This window comes from Pomacea canaliculata, linkage group LG3 (genome assembly GCF_003073045.1).
Source record: "Pomacea canaliculata isolate SZHN2017 linkage group LG3, ASM307304v1, whole genome shotgun sequence".
In the NCBI taxonomy this organism is placed as follows: domain Eukaryota; kingdom Metazoa; phylum Mollusca; class Gastropoda; order Architaenioglossa; family Ampullariidae; genus Pomacea; species Pomacea canaliculata.
In genome coordinates, this window is record NC_037592.1 from 27,229,408 (window position 1) to 27,248,058 (window position 18,651).

The window sequence follows — 18,651 nt, forward strand, 5'->3', positions numbered from 1 at the left end:
ATGTAGAAAACTTTATGAAAAATCCCTTTTTAATTGATTTTTTTTTTATCTGAAAATGTAATCATGAAATGGTTTGAGTAAATAATAGTACCAATATTTTTTTAAACTTCTCATACTTGATGTGAAGTAAGGCAACAGTCTGCAGATTTGCATCCAAGCTCTGACTACTTTAAAATTTTGAACTTTCCTTGAACAAAATGCTTCATTGACAGCATCATGTATTTGATGAGAAGAATCAAGATCATTGTGAACATTTTTGAAGTATAAATAAATTATTTCTGTTCTTACTCTATTTTATAATAAGGGAAACTTAAAGAAACTGGTGTGGTAGATGTAACAGTTGGATTAAATAATTGTAATATATTTGAAGAGTTACTTCTCCAGTCAGTAATGTTTCTGTCTCATTGACTAAGAGATAAATTCAGCATTCTGATTTGTAGAAAATATTTTCTAGTCTCTTGTCAAAGGTTATTGACCTTTTAACTCCCTGACACTACTTTTTAACACATTTTATTTGAAGTGTGAATTTTGTATTGTACATTCACATTCAAACTACTAAATTGCACATTTATTTTCATTTCAAGGTAAGATGACTTGTTTCATTTTTTTGGTGGAGATTTTTCTCAAGAAACATTTTCAGTCCAGCAAAAGGCACATACTAGCAAGGCCAATACACACTGAAAGCTAATTAGCTCATTATTTAAATCCAGGAATTCAAGCTGTAAAACAACTACTAGCAAAAAAGTGGTCTGTATACAAGACAAGCTAATGTTGGTCAGATATTATTTTGGTCTGTCAATTTCAGCTTCCTTTTTAACGATGTTTTCTTAACATTTTGTTGTTAATTACAGATGACAGCTTCATGAGTGAGAGTGTTGGTGACACAAGACCATTGACGGATTCAGGTGGAAAGGTGGGGAACATTAAAAAATCTCAGTCCATGACTGTGACCAGCTCGAAGAGAGTACTGTTTCCAGCCTCCTTGTCCAGCCCAGCTCAACTTCCACGGGCTGTGGTTTGTGTGGAAGACATATGCAAAAGTCCAGATGGAAACATCCTGAAAATTATGAAAAGACAATCCAGCAAAGAACCAACTGAAATCGAAGGAGCAAGCTCTGGTTTTGAACAGAATTTGGTTGAGTTTGGTGATTTGCTTGCAAAAAATTCTACAGATCTCTCGTTGACAGGGGACAGAACCGTGTCCTCCACCTCAACCACCAAAAACATATTTGAACAGTTTGACACTGAGATAATAGGACGTCGGTCACCTCGTCTGCGGAGTAACAGTCCAAGAGGGAACTACTCTCAAGGATCTCCAATATTTCAGGATATGTCTTCTCGAAGTAATAGTGAGGAACGACAGCACAGCAACATTGCGTCAGCTGTCAGAGCTCTAAGGGGTATTTCAGAAAAAGTCAGTGAGGTGCGAAGTCAGACACGGGTAAGAAATCAAGAAAGTAAGTTAGTGTCTTTTGTTATTTCTGATTCCAAAGAGGCCAGTCCAGAGTCACTTTCTCCTCAGAGACATTCACCACAAGGGTCTTCAGATATGAACCCACCAGAATTGGCAATAAAAGCTCCCAAGGCAAAGAAAACTTCTCCATCCCCAATGCATGTTGAGAATTGTGAAACCCCACTTTCAGGTGTAAAGAGAGGGAGATCACCCCGCAACCTTAGTGATGACATTCCATCATCTCATGTTTCTTCTCAAAAGCTTGACAATAGAGGTGAAGAATGCCTGTCTATAAGTTCACTCTGCAGGAAAAAGCCTAAGATGGATGATGGGGTATCTGAGGATGTTGTGCCCTCTTTTCAGATTTTGTCCAGCACCAGTGTACAAGCTCACCTTCCTTTCAAAGAAGTGCAGAATGAGCCTCAAGCCAGTAGTTCCTTGAAAACTTCTGAACAGTTCTGCGTAAATACTGATTTACACAGCAAAGATACAGGTGCCAGAAAGGCATGTGAAAAATCAGGATATTCACGCTCATTTCGCATCATATCCAGCACTAGTCCACAAGGTCACCCGTCTTCTAAAGGAATACAAAGGGACCCTCAAGCCCCAGGTTCCTTTGCAACTTCTGAGCAGGTCTGCTTAGGTGCAGACTCACACAAAGACCAAGGTGTTAGGAAGATATCATGTCCAAAGCCAGGTGATGAGGCAATTGTTACACTTAGTCTTTCATCTCAGCTCTGTCCACAGTCTCAAATTTCAGGAGCTGGGGAATGTGCAGAAGGGATGGAGCCATCATTGTTGTGTGCCATGCTTATTGGGGGAAGTGAGGTTGCAAAGACATATGAAAAAAGTCGTGAGCATATTCATGCAAATGTACCCAACATGTCCAGGCAACAGGAGCCTGTAGCACTGTCCAGTAGTAGTGATAGTGTCACAGATGCATTACTTAATGGGGAGCTTACCAATGACCATCTTGATGCTCAAACACCATATGAACTTCCCCTTCTCAGCAACTTGCCTCCACTAGTTAAGCCCAACTTTGGTGTTCTTGACCTAACGTTAAATGAACCAGTTCCTTTTGAAGAAGAAAATGTCTTTGTATACAAGAAAAATGTGGTTTTGCTGGAGCTGATCTCTAAGGTGACCGACTATCTTAAACAGCTTGGTACTACTGTGGATGGAAGTGTTATAGAGGATGCTGAAAAGGCTTTGTTCGAAGATGGCAGTGAACAAAAACAGCTACCTTTCAGAATAGAAACCCCTGTAATAGCTGGTGAACAGGGAATGACCAGTAGTCAATCTGACTTTAAGCTGAACTGTGATGCACACAATAAAAATTTGCCACAGGAAACAAGGTGTGAGAAATTAGCTGCAGACAGCAGTACCTACAGTCCTGTGAACACTGTTGCAATAAATGTTGTGGATGAAAACTCAGGGGTTGATTCAGGTAAAAAGAACTCTGTTGAAGCTCATCAGCCTATTATTGAGCAGATGCAAGGGTCTGTCCAAGACAAACCTGACATTGACTTGGCAAACGAAAGTTCCTTAGCAAGTGAAAAACAGAAAAGCCTTGGAGAACTGAACACTGTGATTGCTAAGGGGACTAATCAAACAGCACCAAAAATGCTGCTGGTTTTGCCTAGCAGCAGCAAAGATTTGGTAAAGGCTGTTGAAAAGAACAAAAATATCTCTGATCTTAATACTTCTGTAAATCAGTCCACTGCTTCAGGAACATCAGAACCTGTTGGTGAGCCTGACAAAAGATTCCCTGAGAGTAACATCACTACTACCACAAGTGGCAGAGAGGTCAAGTCTGGTGAAATATCTGATGATCCCAGCACATCGAGGTCACATTGGCAGCCAAAAGTCCCATCGGCTTCACACACTGGTCGACCACTCTGGAGCAGATGGCACAAGATTGTTTTTCCCTCACCTCTTCATATTCTGTCCAGACCAGAGCAACCTTCCGTTAATAAAAGACTGTCACCGTTTATAAGCAAAGAACTGGATGCATATCTCCGCAAACACTCCAACAGGCTGGTAGTTCCAGCAGGGCCAAAATCAAAACTTGCAAAGATCCTTGTTTTGCATGGCTTTTTTAAAGATTATTCACACCTTGAAGCTGAACTGAATAAGCATTCAGATTTTGGGCATTGCAGTGGAGATGACTGCCCTGGTAGAAGTGATGAAGATGAGGAGGGCGATGATGAGGAGAGGGATGATTTTCCCCAGAAATTCGAACCAGACTTTGATGAGGTGGATGGTCTTGTATTCATGTCTTTTGCAAATGAAACAGCTATGGAATCACACATACAAGTAGAAAAAGATCTTAAATGGGACAAGGAACCCAATGCTTTTCTAAATATAGCCAGGTTTCGTGCATTTGAGGAAAGTCGCAGAGAAGATGGCACATCTAGAAGAGAGAGTCAGGGTCTGAGAGGACAGCATATGCGATGGCGCAAGTACCAGAGAATGTATCGCAAAGAATTTCGTGGAAGGCTGGAAGCAAAGGAAAAGGGCCTACCATGGCCCTTACCCAGAATACCACACAAGACCTCTGATGTCTCTAAAATAAAAAACTGGAAAAGAAAGCTTGAAAGAGATGGCATTAAAACTGAAGATGCCAGTGGAAGTCAAAATTCAGTTTGTGCTGGCTCTGATGCCGCATCACACAAGAAGAAAAAGCGCAAAACTTATGTATTTTCTGTTAAAAAGAAGAGTAAGAAATCTGCACCTGCTGCAGAGAGAGTCTTCAATACATCCACAATTTCAGATCATGATGTAGATGATCGCAGCATTGAAGGTGGTCTATGCCCTTCTGATATGCGCTCTGCTGAAGAAGAGGATGACTATGGTAAACCAATACCTATTGACCAGGATGGCTACATGGAGGACGTCCAGAATTCTCTGAAAGAGATGGAGCAGAAACAGAAAGGCATCATGCTGAACAAAACCCTGCTTGGTCATCTGAGAATGGGACCTGAAGACTGTGAGATTTTCAAAAAGCTAGGTGGGTGGGTCACCTGTCAAAAACCTATCAAAAAGGGTTCTGGGGACAAGAAGTTCAGAAATCAAACCATCAGCTCGGTGACCACAGGGGACTTGGGAAATGAAAGGAAGATACAGAAGAAAAGTAAGACTAGCTTTATCTTAGACAGAGTGAGAGAAGAGAGAGCAAGGGAAGCAGTTCTGGCCGTTCAGAGATATGACGATGTGAGGGATACTCATGGCAGCTTGCAGTTCAGCAGCGACAGCAATGATATGTCTGTGCTCAGCGAGGGTGGTGACTTCATGGACCTCACTGGGGATTCACCATCACCCACCTCCAGCCATAAAGCAAAATATTCCTGTGACAAGCCTGGTTAGTGTGTGTGCATGTGGGTATGAATGTATGCTTGAGAGACAGAAGGGGGAAAGAAATATTCTTCTGTAAATGTACATTTTCATGAATTTTCCAAATCTTTTTTTTTTTGCATATGGTCCTTTTGCTTGTGCTTAAATTTTTATGATCAGTAATTTAACATAATGGTTTTCATCAGGTTTCAGTTGTGTACGTCCATATGATATAATGTGGTAGAAGCCAAATATTTATGCACACAACGAAAGATTTAAAAAAAAAGATTAAATGGAAGCTTATATAGAAATGGAGATTCGAGCAAAGTATGGGTTGTATACTCCCTTTTTACCTTGTTTTAAAGGGATCTGGGCAAAACAAAAGTTGTTTCACATTTGTTTGCATGCTGTACAATGTTGGTTGTGTCTTACTAGGTTGTCGCTATGGGTGCATCTGTCATCTATGCCAGTCTATTGGAGAAAGCGATGATCTTGAACAGGGTGTGTCAGCAACGTCTCAGGGTCGTGCCTGTGATAAAGAATATTGCCGACTTGGATGCATATGTGAAAGCTTGGAGAAGTCTAGCAAGCGCTCGTCTCCATTACACTGCAGAAAACCTGAATGTGTGCTTGAGTGTCAGTGCTTGAAGGAGGTGCCATGTGGGTGTCTACAAGCTTACATTTACTTCATTATGCTAGAATAAGCATTCAGTCTGCGTGTTTGTTTCTGTTCATTCATAAACTGAAACTGCCATTTGTGTTATATCGTTTTTAAGCCACTTTCAAGACAAAATTTTGTTCATAATTTTGTGTGCATGGTCCATTTTTTTCTTTTCTTGTAAGACTTTGTAAGTTTGAGGTTTTTAGAGCTAAATTTTACTAATATGCATTTCTAAAAAAAAAAAAAAAAGATTTTTGATCCTGCTTTCAGCCCATTGTAAAATCTTATAATTTTTTGTCATGTTTTATCTGTTTTAATCAAAGGCACATCAGAAAGTCCTCATCCACTGGTGAAAGCAGAAGCAGATGATGTTGAGAAAAATTTACATATTGAGCTTAAGTCAGAGAAAATAGACCCTGTAGACATGGCAGAAAGCAGTGGGGATGAGCTTCCAACTTTGGAGAAGACCAATTCTCGCCGACAGCGGTCTCTAGATCGATATTCAAATCTCCCACGACGTCAGACTTCATACAGGATAGCCAAAAACTTAGATGCTGTCAGTCGTAAAGCAATGATGCTGTATGAGACAAGCGAGATCTACTGGGAGCAGTCTTGCAACAGGCGTAAGAAGGTAAAAGTTGTGATTGCAGTTAACTCCTTTATTGAAATATTTTAACCTGTTTTCGTGTGCTCAATTCAGACCATTTTTTAACTGCATCCAGGCATACTAAAATGCTAAATTCAGTTAGGTATGACTAGTTTGCTGTTGATCAGTGTCTGGTATACAGTTATTTTGAAAGTTTTATGTTTAAGAACTTTGGAACTTCTAGTGGGGGGAAAAAATGTTGCATTCATAGTGGAATAAATTATCTGCAGAGTTTCACATAATTGGTTTCTTATATGCCTTGATTGACTTAATTCAACCAGCCATTTGTTTGCTTGGCCTTAAGCTTTCCACTTGAATATTGTGTTCTTGCTTCTTCTAAATTTATCCTTTTAGTAAACTTTTTTTATGTTTTAATATTTTTAAAATTAGTGAGCATTGAAGATAAACTATCAAGTGTGGCTTGCTTCACTTGCCTTTGGTGACCTAATTGCTACTCACACATATTCAAGTGAAATAGCATTTTCCCCCCATTTTAACAGTGTAGTCTTTTTAAAAGAAAAAAATCTGTAAGCTAAGTATAAGAGCATATAAGATCATGTGTACACTGATCTGTAAAGCTGCTTAATTTTTTTTTTTTTAATGACTAAAATAAGCCTTTATCTATAAATCTTTTGCTGTTGTAGTCTCCTTACCCTTAGGCTACACCAGTTAAAATTAAATAAGGAAATGGGAAATATGTTTCATGCTTTATTCTTCTTTTGTTGGTTTTCAGAGTGCAGACTCTCCAGGAAGCTCTGCAGCAGTTCCATTCACAGCCAGTAACACTGTATCCACATACTCGGACGCCATCCCCATCACATCAGATCCCTGTACATCACCTCCTGCTGCTACAACCCTCACATTAATGTCACCGTTCTCCAGGCAAGGGCTCACACATGCTGCTACAGCAGAACACTCTCAAGCGTCTATTCCTATCAGCATTGCTTGTGTCACCCCTTCATCAGGTTGGTAGTGACAAGAGGATCACTGCTTGTGCATAGGTGTGAGATTGTCTCCCTTGCATGTGTGTTCGAGTTACTAAAAGTTACCCAGAGAGCTAGATATTGGTGTTTCATCCTTTTAACAGACTACCTATGTCTCTTATATGGCTTTGCCCAATATCATGTCATCCACGTTCTGTTGTTTTAAAGGGATCACACCTGTTCCAACATCCTTGAAGTCACCAAGTACACTGGGATCTGACATGTGTGGTCAAAATCATCAAAAGGTTAGCTGTTTTTAATGAAGGTGTATGTACATACATGTGTGCTGATGGCATTCTCATCAGGCGTAACATTTTTTGTAACAAAGATGTAGACTTTGTGGAAAATGTTAAAGTCTTTCTTAAAATTTTACTTACTAGGCAAATCAAGAGCTTTCCCCAGTCGTTATCAGTGATGATGAGGGTCATGCTAATAAAATGTCAAGTATCCAGAATCAGCTAGACTCTCCCAAAAGGTATGGTTTTTTAAAATGTTTGTCTAATTAGAAATGCTTGTTCACTCTCGCTTTTCTCTCAGTTGCGGTGATCAAAAGCATACTGACCCAGAACAGAAAGTCTGACTTGCCTGGGTGGTGTATGCAGCTAGCAGAACTATCGGCTGTGACCTACCCTCTATAAGCTCAATCTATGCCCAGCACAGTGTGCTGGGTGCACATGATTGTATCTGACACATCCCACCGGGCCAAGGGCCTGTTCTCTCATGCTCTCTGGGGACAGACATAGACATGTCCAAGTCAGAATTTATAGCGGTCCGGTGGCGCAATGGTTAGCGCCTGTCACCAATGCAGTGAAGGTTGGCTGCCCATTTCTCGTCTCGGGCACGCTGTTCTTTCTCTGCACGTGGCATCTGTTTACAGGGCTGGCTGCTTGCCGTAATATAGCCTCAGCTGCTGACACGGCATAAAACACCAATTTCCTCCCCCCCTCTCCAAGTCAGAATTTATCAGCTAAGAAACAGTTTTTCTGCTGAAGCATTAGCCTACCTGAACTTAAGTGTAGCTTGTGTCAGGACTAATAATAGTTGAATGTATCTTCTTGTATTCTATGAGGGTCATGTATAGTGAAAGTGAATTTCATATGTGCCTGCTTGCATATGTGTTTTGGTCTAAAATTTCTGGGTAGTGAATACTGTATGTCAGCGGTTCTCAACCTGTGGGGCGCGACCCCCTGGGGGGTCGCGATGTGCCTACAAGGGGGTCGCGAAGGTGGTCCTTTTTTAAAAGTTTCTTATACCGGTATTAGTGAAATTAGCTTAGATTGTGTAACCGAGTGGTGAGGGCGATCAAACTCCAAATCGCTTCTCCCTATTCAAGTACACTGTATCGACATGCAGTGACTTCTCACTTCCAAAACTCAAAACACAATCCCCCTCTCAACAATTAAGCCTCCAATCTCCCTCCTCTCGCCTTTTGCCCTCTCTCTCCCCCAATCTCTCATCGCTGACTCCCCTCTCCCTCTCCAGTCACACCTCTCTATTTAAAAAAAAAAAACATCTAAAAGGAACGCATTCAGGAAACGTCCATCATTCACACCCTTTCCCCTCGCACGTGCTCACTGCTCAGTCCTAGTACTCTAGTTCCCTGACAAAAAGGCCATGACCACACAGTGCGGGGTGGGGGCTTAAGAACGACCGATGACTGCTGCTAATGGCATATTTATCGGACATATTTGAGAAGCTGAACGTTGTGAATACTTCTATGCAAGGGAAAGACACCACCATATTACAAACAACTGACAAGATGAATGCTTTCGTCCGAAAAATTTCGTTGTGGACGCAAGAGAAAATATTTTTGATGTTTCCGTGCTTGTGTAAGTGCAAGGCTGACAACTTGAATCTTGATCAGGTGAAGAAGGTAATTATTGCCCATCTAAACGGACTGCAAGAAAGGTTTCAGCATTACTTCGCTGAAACTGATGTGACTAAATACGATTGGATTCGTAATCCATTTCTGGCTGATCCTAGCACAAGCGGGTTGTCCACGGAAGAAGAAGAGCAGCTCATCGACCTTTCGAGTGACCAATCCCTGAAAATGGTTTTCCAAACAACACCAGTGCCAACATTCTGGATTAGCGTCAACGGTGCTTTCTGAGAAAGCAATGAAAGTTCTTCTAACATTTTCAACTTCAGATATGTGTGAGCAAGGATTTTCAGCAGTGGCAGCACTGAAGTCTCAATACAGAAATCGTGTGGACGCAGAGGCTGAGCTGCGAATAGCAGTGGGTACGAACATCGCACACAGGTTCGATTCTCTATGCAACAGCAAGCAGGCTCAACCTTCTCATTAATCAAAGAGAGTGTCCAATAAAATTAATAAAATAATATTTATTAGCACCGCAGAATTTGCTTTAGTAAAATTTCATTAACAGTTATACTTTTTGCAGATACGAACTTTGTTCTTCCGTTGTTGAATTGTATTAATTTCCTCGACGCGGGGTTCGAGGTTAGCTAAGGCTCCCCCGCTCTTCCACCGACCTAGCTGGCTAAGGGGGGTCGCGGACGTACCGGTGTTCGTCAGGGGGGTCGCCACAAGTAAAAGGTTGAGAACCGCTGCTGTATGTTAAAAAAAGAGAGTGAAGGAGAGATTGCTATTGTGTATTTGCATGTGCATGTGGAAGAAATTTTTATTTAATTTTTGGGGTGTATAAGTAATAGTGCTAGTAGTGGCATCTGTGAGTGCAAGTGGTATTTGTCAATTCAGTGACATCGGCTCAAATTCCTAGTGTAATGTCAGGTGACAAATAAACAAAATTCTTCTTCTGCTCTCTTGCTTGTGGTGCATGTCCATGTATACATGCATGGACATGCACTTTTTGTGTATTTGTGTTCATAAATACACATCGGGTTTGATTCCTGCTGTTTCTGTCTCTCCCAACCCCTTGCTTTCTTTTTTCTTGTAACTTGGGGTGGTCTGGTCATGCAACAGTTAGTGCATGTCACCAATACAGCAAGGGTTGGCTGTCCTGGATTCAACTCTCATCTCATGCATGCTGTTCTTTATCTGCATATAGCATCTGTTTACAGGTTGCCTTGCCTTGATATAGCCTTAGTTGCTGGCTCGGTGTAAAGCACTAATTCTTTCCTCCTGCCCCTTCTCTTGTAACCTAATTCAGCTTACGCTCTTTCTCGTCTTTTATCTGCAGATATTTTTGCCTCTTCAGTTACAAATAGCAGCTTAGGCAAAATTTTGGAAATTACCTGTAGTCACAGATACTGTAGTCTGTAAATTACTGATGCTGTTATTGTTCAGCATTGAGTTACAGTCTCTCCACTTCTTCACCAACACCGTTACCCCATTTTTAAATGTAGGGATGTTTTAAGTTGTTCCTTTCTGTTTGCTCACAGTACAAAATTGAAACTCTTCAGCGGTGAGCGTACTTCAGCATCCAGTTCAGCACAACAGTCTATGTCCCCCCCAACAACCACATCTACACAGCTGGCATCTACTCCTCCACTGGCTTCAGTTGCTTCAGGGCCTTCTTTGACAGGCCTTGTCAGCTCGGCTTTCTCGCAGCCTCGTTGGCATACATCTATGGTGTGTTTGAGAGCCAATCCTCCAGGCAAGGAGAAGAAAGATACATCTGATGATGTTCAAGAAGAGGATGAAATTAAGCTGCTGGAGTTCATTGCAAACTGCAACTGGGACAGTGCCAAGAAAAACATTCTGCTTCAAGTGGCACAGTGCCTTAGCCGTGCTCAGTACCCTTCCCCACGGACCATGTTTGTGGGAGACTTCAGGGTGGAAATTTTACCCAAAGCGTCCAAACCTAGTGTCATCCCTCCAGAGTTACGAAGCAAACTGCCAGAGATGATGTATTCCATTCGTGTTCGTGTCACTCCTTATCGAAATGCAAATACACCAAGCCCCCATCCTGTTGGACTGTTCCGTAATGCTTCTACGCCAGCAGGAGTTTCTGTAGTGCCAATGCCCACGGGAGTTATTCCATTAGCTATTTCTACACATCTCAAATCTCCCAACAAACCAGATGACTTACAAGAAAAATTCAACCAAAGCAGTTTTGGCATATCGGGGCTAGGTCAATTGCAAATCAATCATAACACATTACCATCATCACTTTCCGTGCAAGGTGAATCTGTCCAGTTGCAAGGAAAGAAAACCAAGAAGAGGGGTGACCCAGACTCGGCTAAAAGTCAGCAAAGTGGCAAAAGGAAGAGGAAAAAGGAAAAAAAGAAGAATGTTGATGCTGAAGGGAGTAGCAATCAAGCAGCAGACCTTAAAAACAAAAAAGAATCATCCCCTGGTAACACCCCTGGGACCATCAAGGTTCCCATCATTAGCATGGGGACCACACAGTCTTTTCCTATCTCAAAACTGATGCCCCTTATTCCTGGAGTTTCCAGTCACCAAGTGATAGGTCCAGTGGCCAACTTAAAGGATCTCAAGTTTATCCAACTTCCAGGACAAAAATCCCTCCTCCAGCTGCTTCCAGCATCAGCATTGGGTATTAAACCATCTCCCGATGGCAAAGGTTCACCACAATTTCTGGCTGTTCCAGTCCCCATAGCCCCTGTGCCTCTGAAGGGGGACAGCAAGCGAGGGGGCACCAAGATGCAGGTTGATGCTGCAAGTGCTCATGCTTCTAGTTGTGGTACTCAGAATTCTACTCAGCCTGTTGGAGGACCTGTGCAGCTATCAGCAGACTCCAACATTTCAAGCAAAAAGAAGAAAAAGAAAAAAAAGAAGAAAAAGGAAGAGAAAGGGAAAACTTCAGAAACTTCAAAAAACTACACTAGCATTTGTAGATCAAGATCTACCACATCCACCACCATGCCAGCATCTGATGCTTCTAGTGTGTCTGTGCCTTCAGGTTTTCAAGAACAATCTGCACCTCATTCTTTGCAGATAGTTCCCAGTGTCGGTTCACCAGGTTCTAGGATGGAGGGTGTCAATGTTGGCCTAAAGACCCCACCGCCCATATCATCAGTTCTTTTTGGGAACCAGATCATCTCTATTACATCACCTGGAAGACAGGGCACTACGGGAGGAGGAGAGCAGGTGATGGTGGCCACCAAAGCCACGCCAGACTTTACTGCATCCTCTGGATGCAAAGATCCCAGCAAAGTGGCCCCTGAGAAGACAGTCAGTCTCCTTGCTAACAATAAATCCTTGTTATCAACAGCAGCAAGGATATTGTCCAGCACCAGCCCAGGAGGTATTGAGAGCAGCGGAGAGAAAGTGCTACCTACCGTAAACCCGTCACAGCATTCATCTGCTGCATGTGCTGATGACTATCTGACGCAACTGAAAACAAAAACCTCAAAAGCAAAAAAGAAAAACCAGCTATTGTTGGTACCTCCAAAGCAGAATAGATCACCAGAGAAAGAAGGAAAGTTTGTTGAAGAAGACAGTTTAGCTTCAGTTGGCAGTCAAGGCACTGAATCTTCAAACAGCCTGTTCCTTTCAGAGGTCTGAAGTTTATCTTTTTTTCTATTTATTCATGCCATCTTTATGCATAGTATTTGTTCACAGATGTTTATTTATACCTTGAAATAGGGTTGACTTGTTGAAAGAGGAGACTTCATTACTTTTTAACTTGATTGTCACCACTTCAGTGATGACCATTCACAATCAGGATTGAATCTCATGATCTGAACAAGTCATGGTATAATTGTTATGCTCAATTTATGCTTCCAACAGGAGGATAGTGCTGATCTTGAACAGGAGAATCAAATGTCAGGAGAAAGCAACCTTGTTGCAGAACAGTCTTCATCACTAACTGCTTCAAGAGAAAGGGAGAAAGTAAGTAAAAAAATGAGTGTTAATTTGAGTGAAAGACAGCAAACTGAGTCAATTTTATAATAGACAACATTTGGTTGGTACTGTCAGGCTGAATATTTACAACAAAATTTTAAAACAAAATTGTGAAGCCTGAAGTGGTGATATTAACGCTTCTTTTTTTCTACATTTACTTGAACTTCAGGAAAGCTCTTACGCTTTCTTTTTGTTATGTTTTGCATTTATCAGCTGTCTTTTTTCCATATGCAGTGTATTGTACCCAAAAGCAAGAATAAATCAAGGGTTCATCTTGTTCATAAACAACGGTAAGAGTGCACAAACCTTTTTTACACACATGTTTATGCTGCATATCCAATGTATTTTACAGATAATAAAGATAATAAACATTTAATCCAACGATGTTAAGAACAAAGTCCACCATATGTGAATACATTTTAGTACTTTTAGTAAAATTTTACTTTAAGTAGTTTACTTTTAAGTTTCTTCTGTGTTCTCTTTCTCAGCGAAAAGAACAGGCGAGCCGAGCACTACATAATGTTTCAACACCTTAAAAACGTCCTCTTTTCCATTGATAAAGATCGCAAGCTTCTACCACCACTCCCCAAGACAAAACTGCTGTCAAAGGTACACAATTTTCTCTGTCTGATTTTTCTTTCTTGCAGCAGTGTTGAGCTGGTGCCTAAAAAAAGATATCGTTTGGGCTGTTGCTGAATAAACTACAGAGATACCTCGGTTCTCAAACATAATTCGTTCCGGGAGGACGGTCGAGAACCAAATTGTTCGAGAACCGAAGCAATGAAACCCATAGGAAATAATGGAAACTGGATTAATTCGTTCCAATCCCCAGAAAATGCCTATTTACTGGCCTAATTTGTATATAATATGTAGAAAAACATGAGTCTCAACAAGAAATAAGAAATAAAAGTGTATTTATTAAAACAAACAAAAAAAAAAAAAATAAAATGTACTGTACAGTACAGTAAATTGTTTCATTTACTGTACCTGTACCAAACTTATGCAGGAGGGAATGAATGTGGAGGGAGGAGGGAAGGGGGTTGATTTTGGCATGCCATACTCAGCAGACAGATCCGAAACACGTGTGCCCTGTTCATATTTGGCAATGATTTCTTTCTTCAGCTCAATAGTAGTTCTAACAGCTTTCCGCTTACCTTTGTCTGCATTTCCACTTCTGGCTTTCTTTGGACCCATGTCTAAGGGTTAAATTCAGTGTACAGTACAGTAATTTGCAGTACAGTACACACAAAGCGTGACTCTCTCCACAAAAACGTGACTCTCTCTCTCTCTCTGCACTCACACTGAAGACGCAAGCAAGGCGCGCTGGGCCAAATGAACGCCATTCGGCTCATCTCGGACGTTCGGATGTTCGAGTTCCAAATATTTGATCGAATTCCAAGACAAAATTTTCTCGAATTTCCTGGTCGAATACCGATTTGGTCGAAAGTCAAGGCGTTCGAGAACCGAGGTATCACTGTAATTTTATTCAAGATAGGCACTAAACCAGAGTCTTTTTATGTGTGTGGTTTGTTTAGGCAGAGCTTGTGATCAAGTATCATCAGAAAAGGGATCTGTCCTTAGAGAAGACCCGTGCTGTTGAACAAAAACGCCATGCCCTTCTCAAGCAGCAGCTGGATACCAAAGTTGGTCAGTATATCCTTTCCTTAAAGTCTGTTTTTTCCTCTAATTATGTTTGTATGTCTTTCTGCTTTATGAAAATCAAGCCAGTTCCTTGATGAAATATTTTAATAAAAGAGATAAAATTCATAAAGTTTAAATTTTAACTAGAATCAGAAATCTCCCATCCATTGTTCGTGCTGTTTGTTGCCTTTCTTATCTTTTTGTTTCCACTTTTTATCAAGAAATAAAATATCTGTTAGCATGAAAGGTTTAATAATACTTGTTTGACCATATTTTTGCTTGATTAAATTTCTTATTTTGCGATGCTGTAATTCACGAAAGAGCTGTAGTTGGAGTATATGATTTGTGCAGTATGGGATGCTGGTGTTTTGCAGATGACTTAAAGCAAGAGGGTGCAGCAGAGGAGACCATTGTGTCAATCTTGGACAGTGTGAAAGTTTCACATCTTCCACGTGTTCCACTTGACAATCGTCTGTCAGTGGAGGAACAGAGATTACTTGCTTCTGACCATGCAGCAGTCGGTGCCTCATCTAGCTGGTTGACAGCTGCATCAGATTCACACAGCAGTTACAGCACCAGACTTCGGTCCGGGTCAGTGGCGTCCATGCTGCTAAGCCCCTGGCATGTTGACCACTTGGCAAGATCAGTGGCATCTTCAGAAGAGTCAGACTCATCGCAACCCATCTCCATCACTTCATCAACATCCCGGAGTGCTTCTCCAGCAGGTAGCCAACCCAAGGAGAAAAGGAGAAAGTCTTGTAAGCCTGTCAAGCTGAGGAAAAAGTTGCCTTCCCAGTTCGTCATAGAAATAGAAAGAGCAGAGGAAGATGTTGGTTTCATGGATGGTGAGAATAGTGATTTTAGAGTGCAGCAAACACAGGAAGATACTAATAGCTTTGCCATAAAGGATGGTAGGGAACCATCAGAACGACTGAAACAGACCCTCCAGCAGCGATCTTCCACTTCTTGTACTGCTGATGTCAGAGATGGTGAAGCTTTGAAAGATGGGGATCCTGGGGTGAAAGTAGTGCCTCCAGACCGTGATTCTATGTCAGCTCATGGTGTACATGTGGAAGCAAGGTGGCTGCTGAGGCTGGTGTCCAGGAGCAAACAGGAGAAGATACTGCAAATAGTGACACAGTGAATTCGAACCTGGATTTGAATCCATATGAAGAGGCTGTGGGCAAGGGTTGTCCCCATGAATTTTTGCCTGCTGCTGATGTTGATTCCGACGTGCAGTAATGAAAATTGAAATAATTTTTAAACTGTTTAAAAGGTGTTAGAGCTAACTAAAGCAGGATGGAAAATATTTATCTAACTCCAGACCAGTTTCTGAGCCCCTTTTTTTCAAATTATGAAATAAAATATGATAAAAGGATCAACCAAATATGTATGCAGTAACAATTACCCCCAAAACACACCCTTCCCAATTATGTTTAAATAGAATGAATAGCATTATGAAGTATTTGGTTGTCTGTTTTATTGTTTGCTTTTTTTTTTTTTAAATTGGTTCAGTAGTAGCAGGTAGGCTTAATACTTGTGTGCTCCTGTTTGCATACCTTATCTGGGGCAGACAGAGGGCTGTTGTCTTAATTTCCAATCTGTGTTGGATTTATTTTTGTAAGATCCATCACATGTTTAATGTGATTTACATTGCTCTCGCAGCCCTTTTTTGAGTCATTAAAATAAGCAGACACAGTCCATCTTGTGGCAAAAAGCAGCTATGGACAGTTCTTCCAGGCACATCCATCCACATAGTGACTAGTTTCATTTCACTATTGATCTCTAGTTCTCTTGCTTGCCAGAGAAGAAAAGGCCAGAATGGACAGTAATGTTGAGAATTCACAATTTTATGTTTGTGTGCCAAGGTGTTTTCTCCCAAATGGAGTTTGTATATAGGAGCCTCAGAATGCATGTGTGTGGTGATAACTTATCATGTTATGTGCATGAATAAGGCTTTTGTACTCTGAACCTGCACCAATGAGAGAATGTGTACATGGAGAAATAGAGAAACGTTCAGATGTGTAGATTCCTTCCCTCCTAATCCTTTCATTGATAGATATGCACTACTTAATTACTGCACTTGTCACTGGAATCAGTTTGGTGGGCAATCTGAGAAGTGGAAGGTGGAATAGGGAGGTGATGGCTTTAGAAACTTTGTATTCTACTACTGTATCTTTTGCTGTAACGCTGTTCTGTCTCTGCATGTGGCATCTGTTTACAGGGCTGGCTGCCTTTCCGTGATATAGCCTTAGATGCTGGTGTAAAACACCAATCCCACCCCAAAAAAAACACTCCTTTTGCTGCAACATTAGAGGCATTCCTGCTGGTCTCCTGAGGCAGCGTTGAAGTGAAATGTTTGAAATGAAACCCTAGAGAAATGTAGGCACTATATGTATGTATATATGATGTGTGCAAATTGTAATGACAATATTGTAATATACTCAGTGCTCACCCTCTCTGGGTCCCCACTTCCACCTATTTCACAGGAAAAAAAGGACAAAGCATACACCACAGGATGATTTTTCTATATACAGACTTTGTGGCGGACAAGTCTCTGGGAGTTAAAGCGGATGAGGGAGGGTATTCGAGAATAGCATGTTAGGGGTGTTTGAGAGAAGAATGTTCTGTGTAGCAGGAGTAGGCTTTTCTTTCTAATAAATGTGAGAAAGGGCAGGCGGGTGGTCATCTCCATGTTATCACGATTGAGCCAGCTTTGATATTTGGCAGCGTATTCCAGCATTTGAACGAAAAATGCGTGGACTGATTTCAGGATTTCACAGTTTTGATAATGCTTGTTCGGTGACTTGGTTCTGAAACTGATTACTCATCCCTTCCTTTCGATTTATTTCCTTTTCCCTAATTCCTCAGCATGCAGAACGTCCACACCGCTACCATCCCCATTTTTCATTTAATTGCGAACTTGACAAAAGTTTCGCCGACAGATGTGTTCCATCGTTTGTATGTACCCGATTGTTATGCGCAGTGTTGCTGTACCGTTATGAATTGTATTGGCGGAGAGAGAGAAGTCAGCGTAAAAACTGTGAATTCGATTGCATGTTGTGTGTATTGTCCTTACACCGAGGTGTACTTGATCGAGATTTAGTTCATATCTATAACAAAGTCCTGTGCGTTCTACGAATTTACTGTGATAACCCATACACCTTGCATCTCTTCTACTGGGTATAGCAGGAGACGGGACATTCAAGTCGATCATTATATTGAACTGTGTATCGCAGGTATCGTTCACGCAGTCTGCTTGGTCGACGATCTTTTCCATTTAAAAAGGAGTGAGAGGTGTGTGTGTGTGGTATAATGTCGACTCGTTATCCGTCCAAATGGTAGACAAGAGCCGATGGTCGGGACATCCATAACCAAAGGCAAATTCCTTTGCTGCATAGCGCGAGGATGAGGTTGAGATAACAAGTTGATACTGTACTGATGTGTTATGCGTGAACAGCAGAAACAATAATGATGATGTAATTATAAATAAATAATGTTTTTCCATGTTTCTTTGTCCCAATTTATGACGAGTGCAGGAGATGAAGAGCGAATCGCTGGCTGGTTTTGTTATTGTAAGGACAAATGTAGATAACCATAGAACACTGAGGTGGGGGTGTCACGTCTGTCGAAAGGAAAATGCGTTATAAATATTCTGGATTAGAATTGCTGATACATGGAAGTATAGGTGTGTAAAATAAACGTATTAAGACCTAAAAATTCAAATCATGACATGACACTTTATCCTCCCACAACGGGGTGTGATTTTTTCCCCCAAAGATTGGGTAAAGCTCAGCGCGAGGTAGTACACCCCCACGTCTGGGTACGAGTAGAGAAGTAGCTGGCATGCGAAAAACAATTGAAGATGGACTAGCATTGTATGTACTGTTTTCAGTGCACATTTAAAGGATCAATAGTGGGTAGGTGGCGGATATGGAAGAGGAGATAGTTCCATTGTTTCGCTACGCACAGTAACTAAAAATCCTGTGAACTTATGTTGTTGGCATGGTGACAGGAAGAGTTAGGATACGTCCATCAGACGAAGAGCGTCTGACTGGGATGTAGGGGGAAAGAAGTCCAGAGAAATGTCAGGGCTAGAGCCTGCAAAGAAATTAAAAACCTTTCGAATTTATTTCTTGCACA

General features: G+C 41.3%; 1 protein-coding gene across 2 annotated transcripts in view; it reads left to right on the forward strand.

Moving 5' to 3' along the window:
* LOC112559057 overlaps positions 1 to 18,017 on the forward strand; it is a 27,984-nt gene extending 9,967 nt beyond the window's left edge. For both annotated transcript variants that reach the window (XM_025229934.1, XM_025229933.1), the window contains exons 3-14: positions 852 to 4,814; positions 5,222 to 5,446; positions 5,771 to 6,078; positions 6,827 to 7,058; positions 7,245 to 7,321; positions 7,457 to 7,551; positions 10,440 to 12,522; positions 12,754 to 12,855; positions 13,102 to 13,157; positions 13,356 to 13,476; positions 14,403 to 14,514; positions 14,883 to 18,017. In XM_025229934.1, coding sequence (XP_025085719.1) covers positions 852 to 4,814; positions 5,222 to 5,446; positions 5,771 to 6,078; positions 6,827 to 7,058; positions 7,245 to 7,321; positions 7,457 to 7,551; positions 10,440 to 12,522; positions 12,754 to 12,855; positions 13,102 to 13,157; positions 13,356 to 13,476; positions 14,403 to 14,514; positions 14,883 to 15,652 — 8,144 coding nt within the window. In that variant the 3' untranslated portion in view covers positions 15,653 to 18,017. The remainder of the gene's footprint in view (positions 1 to 851; positions 4,815 to 5,221; positions 5,447 to 5,770; positions 6,079 to 6,826; positions 7,059 to 7,244; positions 7,322 to 7,456; positions 7,552 to 10,439; positions 12,523 to 12,753; positions 12,856 to 13,101; positions 13,158 to 13,355; positions 13,477 to 14,402; positions 14,515 to 14,882) is intronic.
* The last annotated feature ends 634 nt before the right edge of the window (positions 18,018 to 18,651 follow it).